This window comes from Oncorhynchus nerka, linkage group LG23 (assembly GCF_034236695.1).
Source record: "Oncorhynchus nerka isolate Pitt River linkage group LG23, Oner_Uvic_2.0, whole genome shotgun sequence".
In the NCBI taxonomy this organism is placed as follows: domain Eukaryota; kingdom Metazoa; phylum Chordata; class Actinopteri; order Salmoniformes; family Salmonidae; genus Oncorhynchus; species Oncorhynchus nerka.
In genome coordinates this window covers 41,765,822-41,782,297 of record NC_088418.1, presented here as the reverse complement: position 1 = coordinate 41,782,297, position 16,476 = coordinate 41,765,822, and the positions used below count along the sequence as shown (strand labels likewise).

General features: G+C 42.0%; 1 protein-coding gene across 1 annotated transcript in view; it reads right to left on the bottom strand.

Moving 5' to 3' along the window:
• Window positions 1-16,476, bottom strand: part of il17rel (interleukin 17 receptor E-like) — a 37,376-nt gene that overhangs the window by 9,454 nt on the left and 11,446 nt on the right. The window contains 7 exon segments of the mRNA XM_029630005.2: window positions 12,182-12,312; window positions 13,416-13,473; window positions 13,613-13,657; window positions 13,841-14,004; window positions 14,114-14,159; window positions 14,162-14,167; window positions 16,007-16,078. Of these exon segments, the coding sequence (XP_029485865.2) occupies window positions 12,182-12,312; window positions 13,416-13,473; window positions 13,613-13,657; window positions 13,841-14,004; window positions 14,114-14,159; window positions 14,162-14,167; window positions 16,007-16,078 (522 nt within the window).

Below are 16,476 nucleotides of genomic sequence, written 5' to 3'. Positions count from 1 at the left end.
CTTCATTTTGGAGGGTGCATGTGGTCCAATCGGACCATGGTTCTAATTTCATGTCAAAGGTCTTCCAGCAAGTGCTTCAGCAGTTGGGTGTTACCCATTGCCCCTCTTGTGCCTATCACCCAGAGTCTCAAGGTGCTGGAGAGATTTCATCAGACTTTGAAGTCTATGTTGAGAGCTCACGGCTTTGAGTTCGAGAAAGACTGGGATGAAAGGGTCCCTCTAGTGCTATTTGTAGCACGGGACGTTGTTCAAGAATCTGGGGTCACCGTTGTAAGCTCACTTTTCAGTCCCTTACCCCTATAAAGATGTTTAAAAAATATCTGGATTACCTCCTCGCCACACCCGAGCGTAGGGGGAAAAAAACGACCGTGTCATGTCAACATGTTGAAACCATACTTTTCCTGCTGTGATCGGGCGGAGAAGTCGGTGGAAACCGGTAGTCACCGTGGACTATAGTCTTCCTCAAGAGCATGAGGAAAGCCCAGTATTTCCTTGAGAGCACGAGGAAAGCCTAATACACTCTGTGCCTGTGGGACGGTTGAGTAAAGCAGAGATTCTGGAAAACCTGAAGGGCTTTTTGGCACACTTGTCTCCGGATGTGTAGCGAAGTGAACCCATTGTGCTATACCCGCAATAACATCTGCTAAACATGTGTATGTGACCAATACATTTTGATTTGAAAGGCAAAATTGTTGTAATGCTTTTAGAATATCAGGGTTTAGTTTCAGATGTGCCCGTCAAATGTTCTAGAGCATGACACGTTGGGGACTCGAGTGAATCCTGAAAAGAGAGAGAAACTCTGTAGTGAGGTAGAATTCATGCTTGAACACGGCATTGCACGGCATTGCACAACATGGCAACAGTCCGTGGAGTTCACGCTGCATATTGGTATATCAGCTGGATGGGTCTCCGCGCTTTTGTTCTAATTTTCTCAAACTCATTGCTGTTACTAAGTCAGACTTGTACCCTTTTCCCCAGGTCGATGATTGTGTGGACCGTGTTGGTGCTACTAAGTACGTTAGTAAGTTCGATCTGCTGTAGGGATACTGGCAGGTCCCTCTAACTGAGCGTACAAAAGAGCTGTCTGCTTTTCTCACTCCTGATGGTTTGTTTTCCTACCTTCATCTTCTGTTCGGGTTTCGAAATGCTGGAGCCACGTTTCAAAGGCTCATGCACATCGTGCTACGTGGTCTGGAAAATGCTGAGGCATATTTGGACAATGTGGTGGTATTCATGCCACCTGGACAGAACACCTTAGTTTAGTTTAGTTCTGCATCTGCCAACTTGAATGTTAAACTGTCAAATAGTGAAATCGCCCAAGCAACAGTGAAGTATTTCTGGAAGGTGGCGGACCAAGGAAAAGTCTGACCGGTCATGGCAAAAGTGGAGGCCATCAATAGCCTTCCTGTGCCAACTTCTCGCCAGGAACTGCGCCAATTCTTGAGGATGGCTGGCTACTACTAGGAATTTTGTAAGAACTTTGCACAGGTTGTTGCCCCACTTAAGGATTTTACCAGTCCCAAAGATATTTTCCATTGAAGCACAGACTATCAGGCAGCTGTTGAGAAGACAAAACCCCTTTTGGTCTCCGCACCAGTGCCTGCTACTCCAGATTCCGTCATCCATTCTCTATGTCCACAGATGCCAGTGATGTAGGAGCAGGTGCTTCTGCAAGGAAGACAACATCAATGTTGAGCATCCAGTGGGGCACTTTTCGAAGAAGTTGGCCTCCTATCAGAAACACTACTCCACCATTGAGAAAGAAACACACTTTTACCCTGGCTCTTCAGCAGATCAAGATTTATGTTTCGGGTCTCTACACCTCTTGTGGTCTTTAATGATTGTAACACACTCGTTTTCCTGTAAAAGACAAGCTCCACGAATTGCAGACTCCTTCCCTGGAGTATCATAATGCAGGAGTTTCCTCTTGAAATCAGAAATGTCTGTGGTAAGGACAACTTGGTTGCTGATTTTCTTTCAAGATTGGGCAGTCAATAGGTTTTTGTTGTGCTTAACTAGTGTGTAGCCCTGGCCGACATTTTATTTTGACCACACATTTCGCTGTACTGGAGATTAATACGTTTTGTTTTGATTGGGCACGTCCCAAGGAAATGGGAATACTAGGAAGGTACACAGATCGAGATTTTTATGCAGCTATTTTCTTTTGTAAAAAAAATGTTTCAGGATATGATAAAATAAAACAAAAAGAGAAAAGAGGTGGCTGTTTTGTTTTGTACAATAAACCACCAATAGACAGCATGTTTATATTAGTTAGTTATGCCTTTATAGAGCGACTGCCCCTAAAAACCAACTAATCCCTTTGAAAACGGCCTATGTGGCGTCAATATGAGTCAGAAACATATATCATAGTGTCAAAATTGACTACGAAGTGTAAATAGGATAATTTTGGTCATAATGTCTGTTTCATCTAAAAGTTCATTTGAAACCTCAGTGCATCAAATCAAATTGTATTTGTCACATATGCTGAATACAAAAAATTTACAAGCCCATAATCTACATTGCTTTAAGAAAGTAAGAAGAAAAACGTGTTAAATAAGAGTAAAAAATAATTCAACAGCAGCAGTAAAATAACAATAGCGAGGCTATGTACAGGGGGTACGGGCACAGAGTCAATGTGCGGGGGCACCGGTTAGTTGAGGTAATATGTACAGTTGAAGTAGGAAGTTTACATGCACCTTAGCCATTTAAACTCCGTTTTTCACAATCCCTGACATTTAATCCTAGTACAAATTATCTGGTTTGTGACCCTTTTCAGGAAACTAGGCATATGTTGTGGGTCACTACTTCACAGGAGAGCCTTTTGATCGTAAACTTGTTTTATTGTAATCAAAATTGTTTTTTTTTGTTGCAGAAATGCCTTCTCAAACATGTGAACTTTCAATCGCCTTAATAACAAACTTGTATGCCATCTGTAAATACATTTGGCTGAGATAATGAGTGGGCTGGACATGCCAAGAGATGAGTTTGGATTGGTCTGCCATATAGCATGCTTCTGTTGATTTGAGCTGGTCGGTAGATCATCTTTTTATGAAATGAATTGCGTCTTTAAACTTAACAAAAACTTGACTATGCAAGTATCAATTTCAATAGAATGTCACTGCAACAACTGTTTCAGAGCACTCTCGTCTGAGTGTGCCAGAACGCAGAATAACTGATGAATTTACTACAACAACAAAAAATAAACAAATTAATGATGAATTTACGAAAGCTCAATACCGGTTGAATATGGCCGGTGTCAGTAAACGTCGGCAAAAAAACATACTTTAATTGTTGCCAGGAGCACCTTTACAGTCACCAATGCTCTGGATAACATCACAGCTAGCAAAGTGGATCTGGGACGATTCCGGCTGAGAATCGGGGCACTCGGCTGAGAGTCAGACTCCACCTTCCACAGTATTACTTATGGCTAGGATGCAGGGATTGAGCTCGGGCCGATTCCAGTGTGAGTTGTATTGTATTTGTTTTGCATTGTATTTATTATGGATACCCATTAGCTGCTGCCAAAGCAGCTACCGTTCCTGGGGTCCAGCAAATTTAAGGCAGTTTATACAATTCTAAAACATTACAATACATTCACATAGCATGTATGTTATCGTGTGTGTGTGTGTGTGTGTGTGTGTGTGTGTGTGTGTGTGTGTGTGTGTGTGTGTGTGTGTGTGTGTGTGTGTGTGTGTGTGTGTGTGTGTGTGTGTGTGTGTGTGTGTGTGTGTGTGTGTGTGTGTGTGTGTGTATGTATGCATGTGTCTGTGCCAATGTTTGTGTTGCTTAACAGTGCCCGCTCTTCCATAAGGTGTTTTTTAAATGTAATTTTACTGCTTGCGTAAGTTTCTAGTCATGCCTTTATGTAGTACTGTGTGCCTCCCATAGTCTGTTCTGGACTTGGGGACTGTGAGGAGACATCTTGTGACATGTCTTGTGGGGTATGCATGGGTGTCTGAGCTGTGTGCCAGTAGTTTAGACAGACAGCTCGGTGCATTCAACATGTCAATACCTCTCATAAATAAAAGTAGTGATGAAGTCAATCTCTCCTCCACTTTCAGCCAGGAGAGATTGACATGCATATTATTAATATTAGCTCTCTGTGTACATCCAAGGGCCTGTCATGCTGCCCTGTTCTCAGCCAATTGCAATTTTCCTAAGTCCTTTTTTGTGGCATCTGACCACACAACTGAACAGTAGTCAAGGTGCGACAAAACCAGGGCCTGTAGAACCTGCCTTGTTGATAGTGTTGTTAAGAAAGGCAGAGCATCGCTTTATTACAGACAGAATTCTCCCCATCTTAGCTACTACTGCATCAATATGTTTTGACAATGACAGTTTACAATCTAGTGTTACTCCAAGCAGTTTAGTCATCTAAACTAACTCTCAATTTCCACATTATTTATTACAAGATTTATTTGAGGCTTATGGTTTAGTGAGTGTTTTGTTCCAAATACAATACTTTGAGTTTTAGAAATATTTAGGACCAACGTATTCCTTGCCACCCACTCTGAAACTAACTGTAGCTCTTTGTTGAGTGTTGCAGTCATTTCAGTCGCTGTAGTAGCTGAAATGTATAGTGTTGAGTCATCCGCATACATAGAAACTCTGGCTTTACTCAAAGTCAGTGGCATGTCGTTAGTTACATTGAAAAAAGCAAGGGGCCTAAACAGCTACCCTGGAGAATTCCTGATTCTAACTGGATTATATTTGATAGGCTTCCATTAAAGAACACCCCCTGTGTTCTGTTAGACAAGTAACTCTTTATCCACATTATAGCAGGGGGTGTAAAGCTATAACACATACGTTTTTCCAGCAGCAGACTATGATCAATAATGTCAAAACCTGCACTGAAGTCTACCAAGACAGCCCCCACAATCATGTTATCATCTATTTATCTTAGCCAATCATCAGTCATGTGTGTAAGTGCTGTGCTTGTTGAGTGTTCTTCCCTATAAGCATGCTGAAATTCTGTTGTCAATTTGTTTACTGTAAAATAGCATTGTATCTGGTCGAACACAACTTTTTCCAGAAGTTTATTAAGGGTTGGTAACAGGCTGATTGGTCAGCTATTTGAGCCAGTAAAGGGGGCTTTACTATTCTTAGGTAGTGGAATTAATTTATCTTCCCTCCGGGCCTGAGGGCACACGCTCTCTAGTAGGCTTAAAATGAATATGTGGCAAATAGGAGAGTAGCAAAATCATATGCTATTATCCTCAGTCATTTTCCAAAAAATATCTATTTTAATTCCAGGTTGTAAGGCAACAAAATAGGAAAAATGTGAAGGGAGGTGAATACTTTCGCAAGCCACTGTACTTAGGCCAATTCTGGGCAGTCATTCATTTTGATTCCGGGCCGAGACCGACACCCGCTTCTGGGCCGATTCCTCATTGCTAGCTGGGATGAAAACAGCCTAACCAGTGCTGCTAGGGCAAGTGAATTGGTCAGAGTTTGGGTGGGGGCTGAAGTTTAAGATGATTATTATGGCATTACACACGGTCAGTGTGAACCAGAGTGACTTGACACAGCAAAGGGCCAAGCAACGGAAACGACACAGGACATCTTATTTAATGAAAGGGGTTTCTGCCTTAAAACTTACCTGATAATGAGGCATTATGTCACATTTTCTTTTCATTAACTCATCTTAATGTTATTTTGTTGTTTGCAGGTGCACTATCCTTCTGACCCTATGCAGCCAGGTCCCATCTACTTTTTAACTCCTCGTAAGTGTGGCTTGTTTGGTGTCACAACAAGTCAACTACGTGATTGATGAAGGCATGTCATCCAGCAAAGGCAGCAGCGCAGTCATCAACTACATGCACCATTTCTTCACCATCTACGGAGTTGGGGAAACACATGTGGACCTGAATTGTGATAACTGCAGTGGCCAAAACAAGAACTCTGGTATTGTGCCTGGTCGGATCATTCACAAGCTCCACCACAGTCTGGACCTTCACTTCCTGATCGCAGGCAACACCAAGTTTGCCCCCGACTGGTGCTTCGGCCTCATGAAGCAGCGCTTCAGAAAGACCAGAGTGAACACTTTGTCTGAGATTGCTGGTGTTGTGAAGGACAGCACTGTGATGGGTCAACATCCCACAGCTGGTTGGACTGGAGGATGGTACAGTGCTGGTGGAAAGCTATGGCTGGCAACAACACCTGACTCCGTACTTCAGGCCGCTGCCACAGTTCAAGCAGTTCCAGCATCATTTTCAGTGCATTGTATGAGGTTATTCTTCTTATCTGAACTTGGGAGGTGAATTGATGTAGTGCAAGGTTATAATGTCTTCATTTTTTTTATTTCCTGTTTTACAGCTTCGATGCTCTTGAGCCTGGTGTTGTTGTCGCCAAGGAGCGTTCAGACTATCGGGACCAGGTTTCAGCTGCTGCGCAACGCTGACATCCTTCCTCCCATAGATGGTCTGCCTGTACAACCACCTGGACTGGACACAGCTAGACAAACGTATGTTTTTGAGAAGATCAGGGAGTTTTGCGACAAAGAAGCTATGGACATCACATGCCCTGCACCAAAGTCAAGGGCAGGACAGAAACAGCCTCTCCGAATATAGCTTCCCTTGTTCATGCGTGGTTCGGACAGACCAGTCATCAGCACTATCTGCGGTGCCTCTAGTCAAATGATTCTCTCCTAACACACACGCAACTATTTGTTTTATTTATCCTGCAGCTCAGTCACTTTACCCCTGATTGTATGCATATAACTACCTCCTCTATCACTGATATTGTTATTGTTCATGTACATACTTATATTTACACTATTTATAATATTGCTACGATGCAAGTAACCATTTGGCTGTACCATTTACACCTTCTGTGGAGACCCATCCAGTTGGCAATATCTGGCTGGGGTTAGAGCATTTATTTCACATGACCCATCAATTTGGTGTGTCTGGGTAAGCATAATCTAATATTCATAAAATATTTTTATCTGGACACTTTGTTTACCTGTAATTCTTCCTTATTGCAGGCTACTACTTTTAGTCTTAATCTTTACTACACTACTCACGGTTTAGCGCATGGCCTCACATGTGAATCCTTAAAGAGATGGGTGGAGCTGGCTTAAGAGGGCGTGAACAATGCTGAATGGGTGTAGACAAAGGAGAGCTTCCCAGGTACAAAAACATTCAAAGGCCATTTTCTCAAAAGTGAATTTACAAGTTTATCAACTTTCAGAATTACTTTCCCATTGTTCCTCAAATGCAGTCTCTTCTTTTACATCTGTCAAGCATGGAATTAGCTGCCAAACGAGATTACATTATTGCTCAAGCTACATACAGTATGTTTTATAATTGAGGCATGATGACAATTGTTGACACTGTTTTTCTGTTTGACAATGTGCACAGTTGGGTGCCAGACTGATCCCCTGGTTATGAACGGATGCTGGGACCTACCAGAAAGAGCAAATGTATCATAAGATGTCCAGCAGTGTGGTTTAGTGACCTCCCCTCCAAAAATTCATTCACTCTTCACTTGCTATTTTCACAGCTTTTCTATGGAACGCCGTTTGGGTCTTTGAGTGTTAAAAAGACAATACATGTAAAAAAAAATATATATATATATATATATAAATAAATAATTTAACTAGGCAAGTCAGTTAAGAACAAATTCTTATTTTCAATGACAGCCTAGGAACAGTGGGTTAATTGCCTATTCAGGGGCAGAACGACAGATTTGTACCTTGTCAGCTCGGGGATTTGAACTTGCAACCTTCCGGTTATTAGTCCAACGCTCTAACCACTAGGCTCCCCTAGTAGCCTAAGGTAGCCTATCTGACATGTTCAATAAGCTTTTCATTTGACAGGTCAAATAACACAATTCTATTATAGACTGTTGTGTGTGCTGAATTTTCCTGTGCAAGCCAAGCTCCACCACTACGATCAGTAACACTGTCAAAGAAAAGTCTGGAAACAAGCACAACCGGCCACGAAAAATGTGTTTACAATACTGTGTTGGTAATAAGTCATTATTTGTTCGACCGAATGGGGAAAAAGTCTGTGTGAGCATTTGAAATAAGATCAGGATCAATTGAGTAGGATCAAAAATGTTTGCAAATTGTTATTAGCAACTTCTGCGGTAGCTAGCAATCTTTAGCTTTGTACCTAGCTAGCACCAATGCAACCAGCCTGAAAACAATAGAAACAACACAATGGAAACAATAGAAACAATAGACCAGTAGAAACTGCAGTCATTTTCAATATTTTTAGCAATGATTTAGGAATCCATGTCAGTAAGTATTAGCTAGATAGCCACTTGTTGTCGAACTTCAGTTCATGAAAATAACTAGCTAGCTTTTTTCCCAACGTCGTCTTCAGAGTTATCACTCTAAAACATCCACATTGTATTATTTTTCCTCTGGAATAGTGTTCAATACACATAGTATGTTGACTGGTAGAATAAATGTGGCTCAATTCAGTGGTTTTAGAGTCCTGCAGTAAGAGCTACGACAATAATGTTCCCTGGGTGTCACTGAGTAGACTCATACCCCATCTCATTGATCCACAATCCATAGGTAAGGCTGTACAGTGAAATAAGTATGACCCCAATGCAATTCTAAAATCTAATACGTCCAGTGTGATTTCAACAGATTTTTCTCAAATTAACAAATTATTGTCTTTAGTTGAATGTATATAACAACATTCCAACCTTGTTTTGCATGATCTATTCAATTATGGCATAATTCCAATATTGGTATTCATTTGCATCACTGTCAATGACACGCAAACTGCAAATTCCATTATTGTGGCTATTCCTTATTGTGGCTAGCTTCACATAGGTGGGTCCGACCACCAATAATCAAATAAGAAATGTCTTGTAAATTAGAAGTGTTTTAGATGATGACACCTAGCTAGGTATTTAGTTAGCTAACTATAGATACTGAAACAGATAGTTGTTTTGCTATGTTTTTGGGAAATAACATTGTTTGCATCCTTCAGCTAGCTAGCTTTTTTTTATGACCAGCACTGTCCAGAGCTTGGGGAAGTGTGTCTGCGCTCCTTCGGAAGCTGCACGAGACAAAACTTTACCAGCATCATGGCATACGTATCGGTGAATCGTTGTGACATATGAAATACGAGTGATAGTGTAATCAATGTGTAATAACTATGTCAAAAAAAAAAAATGTATGAACGTGTTAAATTATGTGACATGCAGTCATATTCAGGTCCTGATTGGTCAACAAGCGTATTTGACGCGTCAAACAGTGTGATTTGACGTGTAACTTTTTTGACGCTGAAAGATCCAAACGGCGTTCCAAGCCTCAGAATAAAAGTAATTTCGACTTTCAAGTGCATTAGCAAAAGGTTTTGTCCTTTCTTTAGAACAAAATGCAATTGACCACTTGGCTGTCTATTACATCACACTGTCACAGGCCCTCTCAGTCAATACCACCTCATACGATTGCCTGCTACAGTTTTCACAGGCTCATCATTTTTACAAAATGACCCACTTCATTACTTTGATACATTTGATAACCCAACTGTGAAACATAATTTATGTAAACTGACATTATTTATTGCTTATTTTCTACTTCTTAGAATGTCCATATAATGTCCAGGGCATAACCTAGCCTGTGGCCACCATTCAATTTAGCTTTTAATTATATCTGAAGTGTAAAAGAAAGGTGGAATGGAGCGATCAGGTTGGTTTCACCAGGCTAATCATAACCCACTACGTGTGTGTGACCGACCAGTATCTTTGATAAAGGGTCAGGAGCTGATCTATGTTGCTTTGCCCATCAGTGGGGCTCTGGCAAAGACCTCACCTCTTGCCTGCTCACCAACGGTCATCGATCGGGAAATCAGAATTTGGTAGGTTTAGTCTGACTTCAACATAGTTCATATCTGACACAAACATATACTATCTCTAACTGCCATAGTTAGAGATAGGTCTTATCAGAACAGTGACTGTGTGTATGTGTTGACAGATGCATGAGATTCAGAGAGACCTGGCACTCAACACATCCACCACGAGGTGATTACTGATAATACAGTACAGCACAAAGGTATTGTAATAGCAACACCCTTTTCATTCCAGGTGTCAACTCTGCCTCAACTCTGCCTATTTCTACAGATGGACTGGATATGATTTTGCCAGACGGCAGCCTCAGTCACTTGACGTATTCAAACATAGTACCTGTTTGTGTGTCCGATACAGTATCACCTATCCTCACTGCCATTGGTAATAGAAGAGTGACTATGGAGACATTGAAGAGGAAGTCCAGACTGACAAACGGGCTTGATACCGATGTATCTGAATGGAGAGAGACCTGGCACTCGGCATGAACATTTTACAAGACAAGTATTACCTGTATTGTCTTTTTTTAATTATTGATTTGAATGTATCAATCAATATGGGGAGGGAGAAACCCTGTGTATTCTCCAGCAGGATCAGTGAACTCCTGGTGTATACGGGACACCACACAGGAAGATATGACCACTCTGACAAGTTTGACAAGGTAGCCCCATTTACCACCAGACAAAATGCTGATAGGCACAGTAGCTGTACCAGCTGGGAATGACATGAAAGGTGCACATTGTTACATTAGCAGAACACTGATGCTATTGTATTATGGAAAGGGTTGTTTATTCTACATGGACCTGCATGTTGTCAAAACATGTAGTTTAGAATATCTACACAAATTCAGCAATTTCATTCTTCTCAAATTGTTCTGTAGGCTATTGTCCTATTCAAGCTTCCTCCAGAATCTCACCATACTGTACATCTGCCTGTAGTTATTGAACTCAACCTGCAGGATGTTTCTTTGTTTTGATTGAGTGGGGGGAAACAGCTGTGGGCAAGATTCTGACAGATGGGTGGGTCTTTGTGGTGGTACGGAGCAAATTAGTTTTGCATGTTCTGTCATGGCCGCCAGTATTTCTTCAGGAGCAAGCCAAAAAAACGAGGCCAAATCAGCGGGTGTAGTTCCCCTTTAAGTTGATCATTCACACTGATTGGAGTCATCCTCGGTGGTCAGGATGTGTTGCACCTGTCGCTTCGTTAAGTTTCACCTGTGCTGGCAATGCTCCAGTTGGCATGAGAGATGTTGGAAGAGCTAGGCTGCAGTTTAACTCTCAAAACTCTATGGCTAAAAAGACGTGTAAGACGAGTGTTGTATGTGGAGGATGAGGGCTGCGGTAGATATCTCAGATAGGGGGGAGTGAGGCCTAAGAGGGTTTTATAAATAAGCAACCAGTGGGTCTTGCGATGGGTATACAGAGATGACCAGTTTACAGAGGAGTATAGAGTGCAGTGATGTGTCCTATAAGGAGCATTGGTGGAAAATCTGATGGCCGAATGGTAAAGAACATCTAGCCACTCGAGAGCACCCTTACCTGCCGATATATACATTTTCTCCATAATCTAGCATGAGTAGGATGGTCTTCTGAATCAGGGTTAGTTTGGCAGCTGGGGTGAAACAGGAGCGATTACGATAGAGGAAGCCAAGTCTAGATTTAACTTTAGCCTGCAGCTTTGATATGTGCTGAGAGAAGGACAGTGTACCGTCTAGCCATACTCCCAAGAACTTGTATGCGGTGATTACCTCAAGCTCTAAACCCTCAGAGGTAGTAATAACACCTGTCGGAAGAGGAGCATTCTTCTTACCAAACCACATGATCTTTGTTTTGGAGGTGTTCAGAAGAAGGTTAATGGTAGAGAAACTTCCCTGTCTCCCTCTTTCCTAACCCCTCCCTCTCCCTTCTCCTCCCACTCCCCCCGCCTCTCCTTCTCTTTCCTAACCCCTCTCTCTCCCTTCTCCCTCCCACTCCCCCCGCCTCTCCTTCTCTTTCCTACCCCCTTCCTCCTCTCAAGTTGGTGGGGGTTCTTTTCTTTTAGTTTGACTGTATCAGGCAACTCTAATGGGCATCCCATGGTGGGTGTTAAGACCCTACTCTAGCTTGGCCAGCACTCAGTAGGCACCCCCATTGATGCCTTTCAGAACCTATTTTAAAACCCCACCTGGTTTAGTTTTGGTTGTCAGTGACTCGTTTGTTAGTTCCCTTTATGTTGAGCAATGATTTTGGGTTGGTTATTAGGGAAGTAAGTCGTACAGTCAACACAGGTCCTTGATACAGCAGACGTCATAGTAAGCAAACACCCTTATTTTTTTAAATAATAAGTACTGTTGCCTATGATAAGAATTAGGTGCAGATAGACATGTATTTACCACATCTACAGGGAGTGTGTGTTCTGGGTGGCATGCAGAGGTCCCCGTCTTCACACACACATGAAGAGAGAGGGGTGCTCTGACCCGTGACGTTAAAACCAGCCCCAGCTGGTCGACACCCAGGTCCCAAGCTGGAGAGCAAGGCAATATCATCATTCAACATTACTTACTGTATGATCACCTGCAGTATAGAGCCCCACAGTGGAGGTGTCATAATACCCATAAAACCTAGTGGTCAAACAGGGAAACTTTCAATAGTTTTTCCACCATTCATTTCTCCCATAGGGGATTTTTAGAAACACTTAAAATAAGGCCTGTGCTTCATGTAGACTTACCCTGGCGTGGCGTATTGATAACCATGTAAATCTCTCTCGGACAAGGTGACTTTTATCAATATATTCGACTCGATTTACTCAGACTTGAAAATAGAAATTAGCGTCAAAGTAGACATCATGCAAAACTACAAATCCCTGCAAGCCCTTGCACGTCATCTCTGTCCGATACCTTTACTTTTGGTATTGTGTCAATTTAAAACTTGCACAAGACCGTTCACAGAATTGTCCATTTAAATAAATGTACCCTATTTATTCATTACTACATTTAGCTAACATTAAATAGCCTCAATTCGGCAGGCTCGTCTAGATCATCATGGTATTTGTAGTTCATTATGATAGCAAATTAGCATTTCAATTTGGGGGGGGGGTAAATGGTCAATACAGGCAAATATACTGAAAAAAGTCACCTTCTCCTAGAGAGATTTACACGGTTATCAAAACATCACACCAGGGTAAACCTAAACGAAACGCAGCCCTTATTTTAAGTTTCTAAAATCCCTATGGGGAAAAAAGAATTGTGTAAAAACGACTCTATATTGGTAATACTAGATAACGGACCTGGGTTCAAGTAGTATTTGTTTTTCTTTCAAAAACGTTTGAGCGTTTGATGCAGCGTGCCTGGAGTGCCATATGGCTGGGGTTTGCACTTCTGGTACTATTCCATTGGTCCATTGTGTCAGACAAGTTCAAAAAAATGCTATTTGAATCCAGGTGTTCCATAATATTGCATTAGTGTAAAGACTGATACTAGAGTGTGGGTGGTTTCTTATCCTTGGGTGTTATGGGTATGGCTGATGTACAAACTGTGGTGCCCGTTTCCACTTAAAAGTCCGTCATTCACAACTTCAGACGGATCACTCATGATAATTATATGCACACTATTTACAGAGAGCTATTACCTTGGAAACTCCCATCTGCAAAGGGGCACCGGATCCAGGATCCAGAATCTGTGGTAAACTGTACATAAAATAGCCAGGAGCATGCATGTGTTAGATGAATTTGTTCTGCACACTCAAAGGGGATATGTACAGGAAAGTTCAGATAGTAAGTTGCATTCAGTCGTTGAATTACACCACAGGCAAAGGTGTTGTCTTACCTTCATGCAAAGCTGTGGGTGTGGATCCACCTTGGAGAATGTTACCTGAAAAGAAAGTTAAATGAGGACTTGAATCTATAATAGTTCTTGTAAAACAGTCATATGGTGATATAGCCTTGGTGCCTGACTGTTTCTATGTCATATCAGTCTTTTGTCTTTGAAACAGCCCTTTAACTGTGAAGGAGTTCAGAGGTACAGATGTGAGGCTGATTGATAGAGGCACCTAACCTTCTCCCTGTTGAGGGTCTGTGATGAACCAGCCAGATCGTCACACTCATCGTCCCCTTGTTTTTGGCACAGTGAGATCACCGCAACAACAGGACACACCGGTTCCCATGACAGCAACTCCTCCACCGGGTCAAAGTTAATGCCGGACCACAACTCCTCCAGATCTTTGGAGAAAAGAGACGCGGTCAAAAGCAATGCACTGACAATCTTGCAAATTTCACAATCAACCAATTAATAAAACATGCAGTGTAACAGAAATTGAAGGACACTCACTGTCTCTGAAGGGAAAGACTTGAACTCTGGGTGCATCAGAGTGGCAGACCAGCCCTGTGGGATAAATATATACAGTGCATTCAGAAAGTGTTCAGACCCCTTGACTTTTTCCACATTGTTACGTTACAGCCTTATCATAAAATGTATTAAATAAAACATCCTCATCAATCTACACACAATACCCCATAATGACAAAGCGTAAACAGGTTTATAGAAATGTTTGCAAATGTATAAAAAATATAAACTTATTTGAATAAGTACTCCGACCCTTTGCTATGAGACTCGAAATTGAGCTCAGGCACATCCTGTTTCCATTGATCATGCTCCCGAGTGGCGCAGTGCATCTCAGTGCAAAAGGTGTTACTGCAGTCCCTGGTTCGAATCCAGGCTGCATCACATCCGGCCGTGATTGGGAGTCCCATAGTGAGGCGCACAATTGGCCCAGTGTAGTGTGGGTTTAATTTAAAAAATCGTCCTTGAGATGTTTCTACAACTTGATTGGAGTCCACCTTTGGTAAATTCAATTGATTGGACATGATTTGGAAAGGCACACACCTGTCTATAAAAGGTCCCACAGTTGACAGTCCATGTCAGAGCAAAAACCAAGGCATGAGGTCGAAGGAAAGGGCCGTAGAGCTCCGAGACAGGATTGTGTCGAGGCACAGATCTGGGGAAAGGTATAAGAAATGTTCTGCAGCATTGAAGGTCCCCGAGAACACAGTGGCCTCCATCATTCTGAAATGTAAGATGTTTGGAACCACCAAGACTCTTCCTAGAGCTGGCTGCTCAGCCAAACTGAGCAGTCGGGGGAGAAGGGCCTTGGTCAGGGAGGTGACCAAGAACTTGATGGTCACTCTGACAGAGCCTCTGTGGGGATGTGAAAACCTTTCAGAAGGACAACAATCTCTGCAGCACTCCACCAATCAGGCCTTTATGGTAGAGTGGCCAGAAGAAAAAGCACATGAAGGGCCCACTTGAAGTTTTCCAAAAGGCACCAAAAGACTCATCACCATGAGAAACAAGATTCTCTGGTCTGATGAAACCAAGATTGAACTCTTTGGCCTGAATGCCAAGTGTCACATCTTCACCATCCCTACGGTGAAGCATGGTGGTTGCAGCATCATGCTGTGGGGATGTTTTTCAGCAACAAGGACTTTGAGACTAGTCAGGATCGAGGGAAAGATGAGCAGAGCAGAGTACAGCAAGATCCTCGATGAAAACTTGCTCAGGACCTCAGACGGGCGAAGGTTTACCTTCCAACAGGACAAAGACCCTAAGCACAAGGCCAAGGCAATGCAGGAGTGGCTTCGGGACAAGTCTTTAATGTCTTTGAGTGGCCCAGCCAGAGCCCGGACTTGAAGCTGATCTAACATCTCGAGAGACCTGAAAATAGCTGTGAAGCAACGCTCCCCATCCAACCTGACAGAGCTTGAGATTATCTGCAGAGAAGATTGGGAGAAACTCCCCAAATACAGGTGTGCCAAGCTATTAGCATCATACCCAAGAACACTCGAGGCTGTAATCGCTGCCAAACGTTCTTCAACAAAGTACTGAGTAAAAGGTCTGGATACTTGTTTAAATGTAATATTTTTGAAGTTAAAAGAAAAAAAAATTGCAGCAATTTCTAAAAACCTTTTTTTTGCGTTGTCATTATGGGGTATTGTATCTAGATGGATGAGGGAATACATCAATATAATCCATTTTAGAATAAGGCTGTAACGTAACAAAATGTCAAAAAAGTCCAGGGGTCTTTCGAATGCACTGTAACACCACAATTTCCACAATACAGTCCAGATCGTCATAGACATTTGATTACATAAAGGTCAAACAAAATGATCTAACAAGAAGATAAAGATTGACCTAACTAGATAATGATCAGTTAAAAATCTTTACCTCGATGCAGAGACAGGGCAACGGTGTAGAATACTGCAGAGTAGTATTCTTCAGCACATCCTCCTTTCTGATCTGCGGAGAGGGAACAAGGGTCAGACCTGGGTTCAAACATTATTTGACATACCAGTCTACCTGGAGTGCCAGATGGGCCTGGTTTGCAAATTTGCCACTATTACAAATGAACTTGGAAGTGTACATACACTTAGGTTGGAGTCATTAACTCTACCACTCCATAAATGTCTTATAAACAAACTATAGTTTTGGCAAGTCGGTTAGGACATATACTTTGTGCATGACACAGGTAATTTTACAAATAATTGTTTCCAGACAGATTATTTTACTTATAATTCACTGTATCACAAGTGGGACAGACGTTTACATACACTAAGTTGACTGTGCATTTAAACAGCTTGGAAAATTCCAGAAAATTATGTCATGGCTTTAGAAGCTTCTTTTGACATTGTTTAAGT